The 16,542-nt window shown below is 43.4% G+C and overlaps 2 protein-coding genes across 6 annotated transcripts in view; one reads left to right on the top strand and one right to left on the bottom strand.

Annotated features, from left to right (window-relative positions):
- Positions 1-2,224, bottom strand: part of LOC119656890 — a 53,291-nt gene extending 51,067 nt beyond the window's left edge. For 4 of the 5 annotated variants that reach the window (XM_038063562.1, XM_038063564.1, XM_038063565.1 and 1 more), the window contains exon 1: positions 2,068-2,224. The gene's annotated coding sequence lies outside the window, so the exon portion shown is untranslated. Of the gene's footprint in view, positions 1-1,880; positions 2,036-2,067 lie in introns of those variants that run through there. The other variant, XM_038063563.1, reaches the window with a different exon arrangement.
- A 9,741-nt stretch (positions 2,225-11,965) lies between these two features.
- On the top strand, positions 11,966-12,307 carry LOC119656974. The gene has a single exon (XM_038063708.1). The coding sequence runs from the start codon at positions 11,966-11,968 to the stop codon at positions 12,305-12,307; it is 342 nt and encodes a 113-aa protein (XP_037919636.1).
- Positions 12,308-16,542: the final 4,235 nt, after the last annotated feature.

The following is a 16,542-nucleotide window of genomic DNA, read 5'->3' as shown; positions in this document are numbered from 1 at the left end:
TGCTATACTGCTGTATGTCGACGTAAGAGCCTTCAGGAAACACCCCTTCACTTTGCTGCAAAATGATCTCTTCCTCCGTACACATAAGGCGTCTACAATTTTAATATTAAAATATTCCCTAGTGGTCTTGAATTGAAATTGAACGCCTAATGTCACTCCTTTTCCTAAATTGCCATATTGTTAACTGTGTTTTCCTATTCAATTCGCTATCTAAAGATATTTAACCTAATCTCTAGGTGACCTAGCGATTAAACCTTAACTAATTGGGCCCCAAACACAATAGTCAGGTTAATGACCATATTAACTGCCACTCCCACTAGATAGAGTTTAGGTTCTCGCATAGAATGTTTGGGGTGGGAATTCCTGAAATTCAGTCGGCAATATCCTACGATATAATCGTTATCTTTACGGGAGTGTAACGAATATACTTCATCGTTTGTATATTCTCAATTTAGCGTGAAGTCAGTTTACTTAATTCCCTTGTGTAAATACTGGAAATTTATTATTAGAAAAAAGAAAGATATTAATTATAATATGAACCGTTATAAAGCGGTAGAAAAAAAGAGATATTACTAAAATAGAAAGAATAATATAAAGGAAAAAAAATGGCCTTGAATAATTTAAGGTTAACTTGATAGTATGTTTTGGTGGGTTAAAGAAGACAAATTCAGTAATGTTTTCTTATAGAACCATTTATAAGCGAATTAGAATGTAATCGGACTATGTATGTAGTCTGCAGTGTGGGGACACTATAATACAATTTGTATGTATTAGCTTTATCGGTAAAAATTCAATTTCTACCAAGCGTACGTAGCTGCACTATACGAGGATTTCATACCGTTCCAAGTTTCCCATTTTCCTCTAACACCAAATAATCTTTGAAAATTTTTATGGCCAAAATAATCCAGTAAACCTTTATAACCACTTCATTACCATTATCAACATTCATCTTCCTACATTCGAGTCACTTCCTCTTCACATTAAATACATGCATAGGAACTCTTAACGCGACTCACAAACAATCCGCTAAAAGTAAGAGTGACATAATTGAAACAGAATTTCAGCTTTTTAAAATCACAAAACGCTCATAAATGACATCATGGGTTGCTTCCAAACAACAACGCCACAACCAAGAGCTTGAGATCTGCCACGGTTAGATTTAGATATTTTGCTCTGGGACATTCAGATACAAAAGCGACTGAAGACAATACGAATATCAACGCAAAAAGATTCCACCAATGTATGTAAACAACCCATGGAAAACGGCTAGTAGGCCAGAACCGAGGCCCCCATGACGTCGGTATCGGCATTGTTACAATACAGGATTGCCTTGGATTTGGCAATATCCATAGCATCAACACTACTTCAAAATGTTTTCAGTGAATTAATCCATTCACGACGACACATTGGTGGTGAGAGACGCAGATGCGTCGAATTCGCTCTCCATTCATTTCCACGGGCCAGGCAGGTCCTCGTGGATCAACCATCTGCTTCGGGTTGGGAGAATCTCAAAACCATCACTCATACGTATCCTTTGAAGGCCTTTCTTTTGGAGGCAAGCGTCCAAACTCCTGATTTCCATGCAAACCGCGAAAACTACGCAAAATTTCAAGAATGACGTCATCCACTAGTTGTATGCACACCAAGAACATACATCGTGAGGTGGACAAGATACTCCCTAATTTGGCGATCCCCATGGGTAACAACAATCCGCACCTTCTTGAAACCAAACAGTGTAATCGTGTAATCATGTAACAATTCCAAATTGGTCTGGGAAGAGGGGCATTGTGGAATAAGGGAGAGTTCATTGGAGGTCGACCGTCTGCATTCGAATTACTTCATCGCAATTTAAAAATAGCCACAATGTAGACCGCACCCACCAGTTTCGCTACTTGATTCCCGTATCTTCTTTTCGCAGTCAGCCAAAGTGAAATTCTATTGACTCAAACACAGAAATGTTTCGAATGCAACATTTCAGGATGCAGGCGAACACCTTTCCAATAGTTACGCCCAGAATGCAGTTAGTACACTATACACTATAATCTCACTACACTGGGATTCTCTTACCGTTCACTATAGTGAATTTGTGGCTAACGCGGTTCAGCTACTACTTAGCGAAGCGTATCCGTAAACACTTGGACGTTATGCGTGGAACACTGTGCGAGAGCGATTTACAACTGAAAGTTGAACGCGAGTCGGTGGACTCCAAAATCAGGGGCAAAATTTTCGCGCTAGTGTCCTCAGAATGGGGGGCTTTATGGTGGACGTGGGCTTTATCACACGACGAGGGGAACGCCAGAATGTTAGAAGAAAATCGTCATCTAGAAAGCCAACCACTTTAAGGCATTTGAACGACCAACAAGAAATGTGTGTTTTGGAAAGACTCTTGGACTTCTCTGAAAGTATCTTTTTTGCTCAAGTGATATCTCTCTAACCTGCCGTTGATTATTTTGATAGATTTTTAATACGATTGAATGGCGAATTGCAAGATTGGGCTTACCTGGCTGCAGTGTTGCATAATTTCCTTTACTTTTCTAAGTTCAGTTGGATATGTATCTTTAACAAGTCAAAACCTAGTCAAAGAGATACATACGAAAGAGTTCTACTTTCCGTCGATTTTTGAGTCTGACCTGCACCTTGCCCACAGTCGACCATTCAAGATGATGTTCCCTATCTTCAAGCATATTTCCCGGATTAGAAATGAAACCTTACCTAAATAAAACTACACATGCTGACAAAAATATTGGAGCCATAGAAAAAGATAAAAATTCGAGCCCCCCAAAATGGAAAATGAATCTGGAAAATCCTTCTATTTCCCATTGGTTTACAAACTATTCGAAATTCGCTGAACAAACATAACATGTATCTTAAGCTTTCGCACATACTATTCGAGGGTATCTTTCAGTAAGCTTTTATGTATATATGCAAGTTATGGTGATTCAAGAACTATATCTGGTACGTGAAGCAACAAGTGTGCAGTGCTGCCAGTCGTTAACGGAACCAGGAATTTAGTATATTTGTGTGTAGCAAGTGATGAAGAGAGAAAATCCTAGCCCGGGAGGAAGTTATGCGGTCCCTCTATCTTTACTTTAGCTTTAGCTATATATTTCAATCTGTACCTTTATTTTAAGCCCCCCAGACTTGTGACAAATTATCGCGTACTCACCTCTTCTCCTCGGGCCTAAGCAACCTAAATGTATATCGCACACCTCATACGGGAGTTTGTCTTGACATGAAAACACCTTAATATCCTTAAGACGTTTTGGAACCATCATCAATGCTCTCTTTGGCATTATAAAATGCGGTCGCAGTGCAGAGTTCTATTTTATACCCGCAAAGACCCCTTGAATAAATCATCAGTGCCATACGAGAGTAGTTTTTTCCAGTTATGTTTTACCCAAGTCAGATTTCCAAACTTCCGTGCCTTATTTTTTATGGTCACCTTTCACCCCTTGGTGGAGAATAGCACGTCAACCACACCTACACGCCATCCCTCGCGCTTACCTGAAATGTCCTTCAACTCCCCCCACCACTTCCCGAGACGCTCGAACTCCTCCTCTACTGTTCTGCATCAGGTGCCCTTGGGGCAACCCACTCGTCGACCATATTTAGAGAGTGGATTTCACTGCATAGCATAGTCCGCAATGCAATTGTCGTCCCTGCTTAACATGTGACCTATCCACTACCGCTTCCGTCTTCCTATCGCATCGTATATGAGTGCCAAGGCTGTGCGCGACCAAGTTATTCGTTTCAGATAAACTCAAACCAACTTACTCCGAAGATACGACGCAGATAGGTATTGACCAAAATTTTGGAGCTTTTCAGTAACAATAGGGGGCGAGGATATAATCGATTTTGCGGACAGTCATGTCCTTGTACTTATGAATACATGGTTCATCAAACGATTGTCTATGAGAACAGTAAAACGCAAATCGACTATATTCTCATAAGACGTCGACATTTTACCACCGTCACTGATTGCGAAGCCGTTCCCTATGCGACGATCACACCTCAACATTGGCTGTTGATTGCCGTCCTGTGAATTAAACGACAGCGTGAGGAACCCACTCGCCCGCGGCGCATTAAATGGTGGCGATTCCATGAGAAGAAAAGAGAAATGATCTCACTTACGCGATTACCGACCATTACGAATGTGGAAGAACCAAATGAAAGACACGATCCACAAAGCGGCCTCAGCAACCCTCGAGGTCACCAAGCCTGGTAAGCGGTACATCAACCCAGATACTTGGCTTTGGAATGACAATGATGAAATTAAGGTGCGTGAAAAGAAACGCCTCTACTACAAATTTCTCGACGATAAAACACCGGCCAATTGGCAAATTTATAAGAATGCCAACCGGGAAGCAAAGAAAGCGGTCGTTGTCACCCGAGCGGACTATTACAAAAATCTTTATGATAAACTGGACACTTGGGATGGCGAGAGAAATCTGCCAAAAGCCGTAGCAAACGCACACAGGATATCGAACACTTCTATTGCGTTAATGATAATGCTTACCAACCGTCGAGCCGCAACGGATAGATGGCGAGAATATTTCGAGCAGATTTCAACTGAAGAATTTGTTCATCCTCCGCTTCCACAATCATTGCCGACATTTCGAGCAGTTACACCTGTCAGCGCAACTGGTGCTCAGGGGAGGCGGGGAGGAAGACGAAGCGGCAACCCTGTCGGCTGAACCAAAACCAAGTGGGCGAAGAGAACCTCGAAAGTGGTGGCACCGGGAGGCGTTGTATCGCATTGGCTTACCGGCGTGATGCAGTAGACGAATGCTCCGAAGGCCTAATTAGGGCGATCAGACCAGAGTCTGCACGGGGACTCATCTGAAGTGGCAATAGTCACGAAACCTTACCAGGGGTATGCTGGTACCATGGAAACCGGGATAATCCCTGGACTCACATACTTCAGGAGGATTCATGTTTTACATGCGTTCCGCTCGGTTGTTTGCCGTTAGCCCTCTAGTGGGAGCTTCATGGGGGTTGTGGTTGTGTTCAAGCGAACAGAGACCTTCGGGTCTCAGCGTGGTGTTGCGTTTCAACACGGGTGTCGTACTCCTTAGTTCGGTAGAGATTTTGGTAATCGGGGAAAGCCACAGACTTGTTGACATCGCATCTGAGCTCTGAAAAGCGAAGAACTGGGATTCAACATTGTGGCTCAATGAATTCTTTAATCGGGTTATTCAGGAAGGAAGAACATCATCTGACTGGCAAGAAAGTACCACTGTTCCATATGGAAAAAGAAAGGTAGTCCGGCAGAATGTAGGATGAAGATTTTTAAATGCATTGTTGACAACCGTATGCGGGAAATCGTTGAAATAACCGTGAATCAAACCGGATTTGTCAAAAACTGTGGAACTACTGACGCAATACACGCTGCACAGTTACTCATGGAGAAACCCTGTGAAAAGCATCGCCCTCTTTATATTGCATTTCTGGGTCTGGAGAAACGTTTGACCATGTACCGAACGAATTCATCTGGGATGCTCTACGACAACATTTAATGTCAGAAGAACTCGTGCGCGATCCGAAAAGTGAAGTTCGAAGTGTGGCGGGTATATCAAAACCGCTTCGTTTCTCTGTTGGTGATCATCAGGGAAACGCCCTCTCCCCACTTCTCTTTTGTTTGTAGTAGGATGGACGGTCACACAGAACAACATCCAAAAAGACGACCAAAAGGCAGGTCGAAACAATGGTTGCTTGATACGCTGGAAGATGTTTTAGAAGCCTCTCGATTGCACCTTAGTGATAGATAGATATGCAAATTAATCAACGCTTTCGATGCTCTGCTATTAATTCAGATAGGGAGGGTGTGATGACCCGTCAGACACAGAACCTTGGTTTTGTTAAGGTTTACCTTCAGTCCGAATCTACTTACCTCTCTTCCCAAATCCACAGCCATTTGGACAACATCCATGACCCGATGAGAGAGCAAACAGATGTCATCAGCCTAGTCGAGGTGTTGGAGCAAAGATGTCATCGTCCACTAAATTCCCCCACGTCCTCCAGATAAGGCAGCATGAAAAATGTCACCAGTAACAAGAAGAAATAAGATCGTTGACAGGATGCAACCCTGGCGGATTTCGCTTTGGACCTCAAAATCCTTCGAGAAGATGCAGCGAAAATTTAAACTCTCCACACTACTCCAAAATTATCCTTGAGATGTTGATGTGGTCAATGCAGGAGGATCCGAAACGGAAACCAGCCTGCTTTCTCTCGCTTTCGAGATATGTATACTTTAATGCATCCCAGAATTATTTTAGCTATTATCTTTGAAATGGCAGGTAGTACGCAGGCATCCCTGCAATTGTCACACTTAAAACAGGTCTCCTTCTTTGGGATCTTGATGATCATCCTCTTCTTCCACTTTCTGGGTAAAGTCTCGGATTCCTAAAATTTCTGTACGAGTTGAAGCAGCAGCGTGCAGTGATCATAATTTTGCAGGGAGAACGCCAAGCCCAGCGTTTTTACTCCGTTTGAGTACATTGATGGCCTAAATGATTTCTCTTCTACTTGGAAGAACATTCCGTATCCGCATGTTACGGTGACTAGCCATTTCATTCACAAGAGGAGGAACTTCACCGGGTATGATACGGTTAAGGCCCGTAGTGAAATGTTCTTCCAGGTCTTAGCTGTTTATTATAGTGGATGAGAAGTCGAGCATTAACATCCTCAACAGGACTACTTGCAATCACATGCAAGCTCTTTCGTGATACGGTATACAGTTCTGAAATCATTACGATCTGCCATATCTTCCGCTTCCCTGGCCAGCAATAGCTCTCTCTCTCTTGTCTCTCACTTGTCACGGCGTACTCTATTCTGACCTTCTGGGGATTTTGCTCGGTATCGGAATTCGCGCACGTCACGCCCGCCATCACTCGGTAAGTAGTGGCTTAAACCCTTCCCGTCATCGATCTGCTTCCATGACTCCGCAGTCAACCAGATCTTATGATGCCGTTTCCGGACGTGGCCGACGACCTGTGCAGCACCCGAAAGAGAGCATTTTTGATGACGACCCAATACTCATCGATATTCTCAGGCGCGTTACTCAGTAGATCTGCCGCTTAATAAGTAAGATAGCTCTCCCACTGCCTTGCGGCAACTCGGTCGTACAAGCAGTCAATGTTGAGCTTAGGGCAGCTCCCCAACCCTGCGACAAGTGGCGGACGCAACTCGCAAGCGAACGATGTCAGCGCCTCTCTTGTTACGCACATCCAGAAAGTAACTCCTAAATCTACTGCTGATCGCAAAGTGCTGGATCTGATTGCTCGTACGGCGTCGGTCAACTGATCTTATGGCAGACTCTGTGTTCAAACAGTGTGCCACCGATGATGAGACGGTGGAAGTTGCAGAAATCCACAAACCTCCCACCATTACCATTACGATCATCAAGACCGTGCTTCTTTATTACAAGTCCGAGAAGGGTGTTGTCAGATCTCACTTTGGCATGCAGGTCACCCATCACGCAATGTCACCTTTAGGAAACTTCCCCTGAACTGTTTTTAATTGCCCAAGCATCATTCTCCACTGCATCGGAAGTCTCCCTTGGTGCACAGCATTGCACAATTATGATACTTCTTAACCTGGACCGAAATCTAGCAGTGAGAAGTAGGTCAGAAAACGCCTCCCGGTGGTAGCCGTCAAAAGCAACCCGAGACCGGATCCGCGTCTGTTACCACTTGGCTTTCCAGAGGAGTACTATCCAGAGTCCCACCATTTTAGTGTAATTATGCGGTGTTTCCAACGATTAATTATTTAAATAATAAGCAGTAGCTTCCTCCAAACTACAATTTTTATTTTTCAGTGTAGATATATATCTCGGGAACTTTGTATTGGTGAAGGGGGTAAGTTGCCCCCGAAATACATGTCTACACTGAAAAATAAAAATTGTAGTTTGGACGAAGCTACTGGTCTATCAATTTGAATCATAAACCGTTGACTAAAACAATAGATCGTAGCCAAACAAAATCAGCCAGTTGCTCCTCATTTAGTCCGGTCCACCATCAAGTGGATGGGGACTTAGGATCCCGCAGATCTTAAACAAAAATCAGCCCGTCTTGGAGGCATCTTCTTTCTTCTTCTTTTCTTTAGCTATTGTCTCGTTCGCAAGCGAGGTCGACTCGTCGTGATTGGTTGTGTCATTTTGCTCTATCAAAAGGCTGATAGGGATCCAGCCGCGAGGCTTTCAAATCCCCATCCAGAGTACCAAGCCATGATTGTGTCAGCCAGCCTTTTTAGTCGTTTACCATCGATTTCAATGTTCAGGCCAATCTTGACCTGTGAATTGTCGAAGACGCTAGTCTAACGTAAGATCTTCGTATCCATTACGTCAAGACGACGTTCATTGTTTTTATTGTCGACTAACACTCAGAACCATAGAGGGCGACAAATTTTAGATTTGAGACGTTCGTTGACACGTCTATTACAAAGAACACCAGGATCACAAAGAACGCCACTTCATCAAGGCTGTGCCTTCTCCAGGTCCAGAAATGCAATATAAAAAGGGCGATGTTTCTCACAGTGTTTCTCCATAAGTAACCGTGCAGCGTGTATTACGTCAGTAGTTCCACCGTTCTTGTCAAACCTCGCTTAATTCACTGTTATTTGAACGGTGTCGCAAATACAGCTGTCAAGAATTCGTTCAAAAATCTTCATGGTATGGAACAGCAACCGGATCAGACGCCAATTTGAACATTCTGCTGGATTACGCTTCTTTTTCCATATTGAAACGGTAGTGCTTTCTTGCCTGTCTGACGGTTTTCTATCTTCCGATAGGCGATGTCGCCAGGTTCTGATGCTTTCTCCGATTTCATTCATTTGATTACTTCCTCGACTTCAGTGGCGCTGATATGTGGAATTGCTTCAAATGTCGATAGTGCGGAGGATGAACAAATTCTTCTGTTGGAGTCTAAAGCATTCCTGCCATCTGTCTGTGGCGACTCGTCGATCGATAAGCAGAGTCCCGTTTTTATCAAAGACACAACGGAAGTGTTCGATTTCGGACTGGTTTTAACTTTTCACCACTCATTGCGAATGTCTCTCTAGTTTATCGTAAAGGTGCAGGCGTGATTTGCAGGACAGCAGTCAACGATCGATGGTGAGCTGTGATGGTCTCATAAGGAACGGCGTGCTGCCAGTTACGGCAAGAGAATACAGATGTCTTATGAGCATATAGTCAATTTGCCTTTTTCTGTTTCCATTATAAAGTGCAGGAAGATGCGTCAACCGTTTAATAAACCGTGTATTGACAAGTACAAGGTCGCCAGACACTTTCAGGCGACATTAGATGATTTCTAATTCGTTATCATTAGTAATGTCATGCAAAATATAGATGTCAACATGTCACCTGAGTACGGGTCCCTTCCCAATTTTGCTGGTTAAATCTTAGGGATCACAATTTAGATGTCAAACTTGGGGCAGACGTCGAAGGTAAGACTCCTCCGTTGGGGTATAAACGATGATGAGGCTGATATCATGGAATTCGTCTTGCACGCGCAAAATACAAGGCGTTTCAATGTCAGCCCCTGCCCCATTTACCGGAGCGCAGTAATATTAGCCTTATCTGTGAACAGGATATCTGCTAGTTGTGTAGCTCGAAATTTATACAGGAAGCCCATGTTCCGTGAAAAAATTCTCACATCACTTCCTTTTCCGCAATAATACCCAAGCATAACCAAAGTATTGCAAAAATGTCACATTAATGTTTCAGGTTGTGAAGAACAACTTTCTATGAATTTTCACTGGAAACATTAAATAAAACGCTAAGAGATTTATATGTAAACGCAAATTTGCGCCCTGCTAGCTAGTATGCCATAAACTACTTTCTATTGGCAACCCATCGACCATACGAGTAAGAACATTCTCTCTGTTATCAATAACAAGACCAAATCGGAGTGTGTTGTCGAAGAGTAAACCAACAATCTTTGTTGTTAGTGACTCAGGAACGAGGGTGACTCAGCCAGACGTAATCAGTATCACACTATGTTCATATGTATGTTTGTAAGCGCATTCCTGGCCGTGCCAAAAATTGCTATCAAAACAATGTTATGAGCTTCATCAAATTTATCGAGCTCACCCAGCATTTGTACGCTTACTACGTAGCAACTTGATACGCCTCTGATAGCGTGAGTGGTTAGTAGTATTGCTTTATGGGACGTCTTATGAATAAATACGAGTTACTTCACCTTGACACTTAAATATTTCAAGTTTGCGCGAAGTTTTTAAAAATAGCAACTGATAGGCATCAGAACTTTACATATTTTGCCTCAAATCCCATAAGCTCGGTTACTCTTGTTCTAGGTACACGTGTAACTCTTCAAGAAATGTAATATGTCCGCACCTTGGTAAATAAGCGTCTAATTTTTTGTTACCTGTGTATCTAAAAGTATCAAGTTGCAAAGACCACTAGTATTGCTGGAAAGCGTTCGCCTTAACCAAGGTTGCAAGAACTCAAGTAGTTTTTGGCAACCTGTTCTGCTTTTTTAAGACCTGATGATTTTGTGCTTCCTAGCACACCCACTTCTAGAAAACGATAATATCTGGTAAATCCTCCGTGCTCTGCAGTAGTTTCCACGCGTAAACACCAATCCTAGGTTAGATTAATACAGAGAATTATCATGTCCCCTGGAAGACTTTCAATGTAAAAAAGCAGGACAACAAGGGATACATGAAAGAAGTTCAGGCACGTAATCCAAGCAAGTGTCCTTTTGAAAACAGCGGGTGAAGTCATTATAGTCTGAATAACAAAAACCACCTAGGCATCTCGGGTATCAAGGAAAGGAATTCCATGTCTAGTTAATAATACCCATTGTAGGTTGGGGATTAAAAATGTACTCAAAGCATTTCGTGCTTGTAGGCTAACAGCTTCCAAATTTAGAACTACCTTCAGATTCCAGGGAAAACTCCAGGACCCTACCCAAAGCAATAACAGCGATATTGAGGAACAGTATGGCATGAATACACTGTTAATTACTTACTTAGATCTCCAATACAGAGCAGAAAGAGAATTTCTTTGAGAAACTGAATCCAGCCCAAGAGAATTTTCCTAAAGTAAGCATGGTAATTAAGGTGGACATGTGGTAGGGAAACACGGTTTCAGGGTCAGTAACGTCGATGATGAGAGACTTATGAATTTCTTTAACTTCCATCTTCACGTCATTGATAGAAATTACTCCAACAAGATTCAATTCGGTTTCAACTGACCAATCAGATCGGCCGCATTGTGATCAACGGAGAGGTACCACTGACTGTGGAGCCGTGGAGGCATTGACGAGCGTAAGGCACTTCAGGCTTTGATAATCGCTGTGAGTAGGGCCATCACGTGAAAATCCTCAGTAGTTCCAAGTGTTTCAATACACAATCGAGAACGAGGAACTGCGTTGACGTCTTAAAGCAGAAATGGTAGTAGGTGGGACATGCATTAAAAAAGAAAGGAAGGCGTTGCGCCAAATTCAAATCTCAGTTCGTCATGGATGTTTGTGTTTGTTTTTCTCTTAGTCCCGCTGCTGTAGGCAAATGGCATAAAATATATTAAAAGATGGCGACAGCTCCCTTAACTCCGCCGTAGCCTCTCCCAAGCCATGGTTGAGAAAGGAGGAGGAAGGGATAACTGTAGCCTGAATGGCTGAGTTGCACCTAAGCGTCTCAGGTGAGTAGGGTGTCACAAATTACGTAGCCAGGCCTGCAACCGAGTTCTTTGAACTCTGGCACATTTCGAACCACCTGAAGCAGCTATCACCGAGACCACCCCTGGATAGAGATTTCCGATGGGCCGGCAACCAAAAGTACTCCATGTCAGGAAACCTGGAACATTTGCCTCGGATTGGACGAATAAACGACGACAACCAAGCAAACGTCTAACGGACTTTTTTTCGGATCCAGGAATGTACACTCGCTGAACCAACGAAGGACCGTCAAGGTTCGCCTTCAACAGGTCAAGATTTACAAATTGAGCATGATTGCAGTCCAGGAAACAAATTGGATTAGTAGCGAAATAATCGATATGAATTCGCACATAATTTTCAAACGTAGCAAACCATCGGGTTACAAGGAGTTTGGAGTTGCATTTAAAGTGAGCAAACAGCTCAAGCCACATTTCATCGACTTCAAACATATCAACGAAAGGTTGTGTGCGATTATCATCGGGGCTCATTTTTTCAACCTCTGGCTCATCAACGTGCACGCACTGACTGAAATCAAGGAAGATGCAGTAAAAGACGAGTTTTATGCACGCCTGGAAGCACTGTTTGACTCACTTCCAGACGCATATACCATCAACCAAATTAACCACGGATGAAGCCTTATACACCCGGATGCTCATCCTACCGAGACAATGTGGGAAATAATCAAGGTATCAAGGACGCCAGAATGTTCGCCGTTTCCAGCTTGAACAAGGATATCGGCGGCGGGGTTCACCATATTCTTTTGCAGCACACCGAAAATTCGGTGTCGGATTGCTGCTGCTGGTTTCTTGCAGGATTTCCATTGCAAGATAGTTATAGTTCAGATTAAGTAGCATCACAATTATCATCATCATCATCATCAACGGCGCAACAACCGGTATCCAGTCTAGGCCTGCCTTAATAAGGAACTCCAGACATCCCGGTTTTGCGCCGAGGTCCACCAATTCGATATCCCTAAAAGCTGTCTGGCGTCCTGGCCCACGCCATCGCTCCATCTTAGACAGGGTCTGCCTCGTCTTCTTTTCCTACCATAGATATTGCCCTTATAGACTTTCCGGGTGGGATCATCTTCATCCATACGGATTAAGTGAGCCGCCCACCGTAACCTATTGAGCCGGATTTTATCCACAACCGGACGGTCATGGTATCGCTCATAGATTTCGTCATTGTGTAGGCTACGGAATCGTCGATCCTCATGTAGGAGGCCAAAAATTCTTCGGAGGATTCTTCTCTCGAACGCGGCCAAGAGTTCGCAATTTTTCTTGCTAAGAACCCAAGTTTCCGAGGAATACATGAGGACTGGCAAGATCATAGTCTTGTACAGTAAGAGCTTTGACCCTATGGTGAGACGTTTCGAGCGGAACAGTCTTTGTAAGCTGAAATAGGCTCTGTTGGCTGACAACAACCGTGCGCGGATTTCATCATCGTAGTTGTTATCGGTTGTGATTTTCGACCCTAGATAGGAGAAATTGTCTTTGAGACCGTTGACAATTTCTCCTATCTAGGGTCGAAAATCACAACCGATAACAATATTGTATTCCCCTATCCTTATTCTTGTTCGTGCTTGTGTTTGACCAGTGCGGTTTGATGTTGTTGGTTGATTCGTCTTCGGTGCTGACGTTACCACTATATATTTTGTCTTGCCTTCATTGATGTGCAGCCCAAGATCTCGCGCCGATTACCGCCTGCTCGATCTGGATGAAGGCAGTTTGTACGTCTCGGGTGGTTCTTCCCATGATGTCGATATCGTCAGCATAGGCCAGTAGTTGGGTGGACTTGAAGAGGATCGTACCTCTTGCATTCACCTCAGCATCACGGATCACTTTCTCGAGGACCAGGTTAAAGAGGACGCATGATAGGGCATCCCCTTGTCGTATACCGTTGTTGATGTCGAATGGTCTTGAGAGTGATCCTGCTGCTTTTATCTGGCCTCGCACATTGGTCAGGGTCAGCCTAGTCAGTCTTATCAATTTCGTCGGGATACCGCATTCTCTCATGGCCGTGTACAGTTTTACCCTGGCTATGCTATCATAGGCGGCTTTAAAGTCGATGAACAGATGGTGCAACTGTTGTCCATATTCCAACAGTTTTTCCATCGCCTGCCGCAGAGAGAAAATCTGATCTGTTGCTGATTTGCCTGGAGTGAAGCCTCTTTGGTATGGGCCAATGATGTTCTGGGCGTATGGGGCTATCCGGCCTAGCAAGATAGTGGAGAATATCTTATAGATGGTACTCAGCAACGTGATACCTCTATAATTGCTGCACTGTGTGATATCTCCCTTTTTATGTATGAGACAGATTATGCCTCGTTGCCAATCGTCAGGCATTGATTCGTTGTCCCATACCTTGAGCACAAGTTGATGAACCACTTGGTGTAACTGGTCGCCTCCATATTTAACCAATTCGGCTGTAATTCCATCGGCTCCTGGCGACTTATGATTTTTTAGCCGATGAATTGCACGGACTGTTTCTCCTAAACTTGGTGGTGGCAGTATTTGTCCGTCGTCTTCAGTTGGCGGGACCTCCAACTCGCCGATGTTCTGGTTGTTCAGTACCTCATCAAAGTACTCAACCCATCGCTCTAATATGCCCATTCTGTCGGAAATCAGATTTCCCTCTTTGTCTCGGCAGGATGAGCATTGAGGTGTATAAGGCTTCATCCTGCTGACTTGTTGGTAAAACTTCCGCGCCTGGTGCGGTTGCTCCCTGTACTTTTCTATAATAGTTCACAGACTTGTTGGTTCTCCCAGGCTTCCTTTTTCCGTCTGTGAAGTCGCTTCACAATTATTTAGTGCGATATTGTATTGAGCATAAGCAGTTACATGCAGTTCAAGAGAGATTTCCTAAAACTGACGTTGTGGTCGTGATCTGAATGTCAACGTGGGGTCTTACAATACCTTGTGGTCTTGGTAACGATAACAACGACGCTGAACGATTTGTAGACTTCTACAACTTTCGCCCTCTCTTCTAAGCAGCGCACTGTTCAGGCAACAGGAGTTGTTGGTTAAAAGAGTGACGAAGACGGCTTACGGTCTCGCGCCAGGGCAACTCATCATACTCTGCCTCACCTCAGCTCTGGAAGCAAAATTGTCTTTTGAATTTAAAGAAACACCAACAAAATCAAGATTCTCAGTTTGATTGAATATCACCCCCTGCATGACGCCGGCACCGAACTTGATGTCGTCAAATTCATTAGCGCTAAGCCCACTGTTCTGTCTAAAATCCGGAAATGCAACTGTCTCAACATCGCGTTGAGGTTGTTCCGCGTCAATATGTCGTCGGCAATGGTTTCCATACTGCCATAATGTACCATAGAAAACAAACCTATAAAACATAATGTCAGAAAATGAAGAAAATGAAGAATACAGCTAGCAGATAGACAGAAGTCAGGACCAGGAATACCTTGAGCACCCTCAGTTTCAAATAAGACCCTTATCTTGATGATGCTAGCCAACGTGGATTACTCGTTGGGCTAAGACATGGACCCAAACTTTACAGACAAGTCGGAAAACCAGAAGCTGGACGTTTCAGATATAAAAGATTTTGTATATTTCTTATATAAAAATATTTGAATGGACATTTGTCCCATTAGCACCTAGCATGTAATGTATATGCATATATTATATTAGAATATCCACTTCCGCGTGCTACCGATATTGAGTCTTCGAATTTGCACTGAAGCGGTAGTTTTGACCTATTATAAGTTTGTGAGTAATAGTGCGATTTCCACCAAATTTGGTAGAATCATGCTTTACATTATAGCCTATATTACTGCAATTTCATAATTCTAGGCTGAACCTAAGGGGCTTTTGCAGGCAATTACTAAAAATTATAGTAATATAATATTATCAACTTTATTTGAACAAATATCGGAGTGGAGTGTAGTTCGGAGCCTATGCACCGTACAGTGCCCGCTCCGTGTTTTTTTTTCAGATTTTTCGGTTGAATGGACTCTGAGAATGAGTCACTCAAAGAAATGACCACTTTTCAACCTCCACCCTCCCTTTCATTTGATACCCAAGATGACTTTATTCTTTAGAAAACAATTTTACAGCCCTCTTTTGCATGTCTGCAGCATTCGAAGCGCGCCTCAGCTAATCTGCTGATCTTTCCCCAAAGGGAAGTGTTGTTAATATAGGAGCCCTAGATCGGAGGAGCCCGAACTATCAAAGAGCTCAAAAGTAGGCAGAAAAAACCTTATTCCACAGCAGAAGGGCCACTGATTGGGACTGACTTGGAATATGTTTCCTTGCCACATTTGCATACCTTTCTGTGTCCCGACCTGAGTTCCAGCTACTTAACTCTGTTCAAACTGGAACAGGCGGGACCGGAGACGTATATACCTCACGATCGTCTTAAGAAGAACTACGACGTCTGACCTCCATCATCGCAGCGAAAAAGGTCAACCAATTGATAAGCTACAACACCCATATGAGGCATAAGCTTTGTGTCAGCTCAGAAATCAACGAAAGGCATGAGCTTCTTTTGGACTTTATTATTAACACAGTAAGCCAACCTTGCATTTTCCCAGCTGGGAGAACTGTAACGGTAGGGAGGAGGTTGATAATATCCTACCAATGGGACTTTCATGGTCGAAAACTGGAGAGTGTATCACCAGCGACCCTTATCAAATCACATACTTTTCAATTTAAATTTTGCTATAGAGATTTCTCACTTTTTAAAGACCACAGGAAAGTCAACTGGAGGAAGTTTAGTCAAATTATCAAGAACAAAGTCTCCGATATTTGAAGCGGTTACATTGGCATGACAGACGAACTGGAGTCAAAGATGGGGATTCTGGAAAAGTCAACCGAAACCACCTTCAAAGCCTTGTCCCTGCCAAATATAA

This window comes from Hermetia illucens, chromosome 5 (genome assembly GCF_905115235.1).
Source record: "Hermetia illucens chromosome 5, iHerIll2.2.curated.20191125, whole genome shotgun sequence".
Taxonomy (NCBI): Eukaryota; Metazoa; Arthropoda; class Insecta; order Diptera; family Stratiomyidae; genus Hermetia; species Hermetia illucens.
This window is presented reverse-complemented; position numbering and strand designations above follow the sequence as displayed.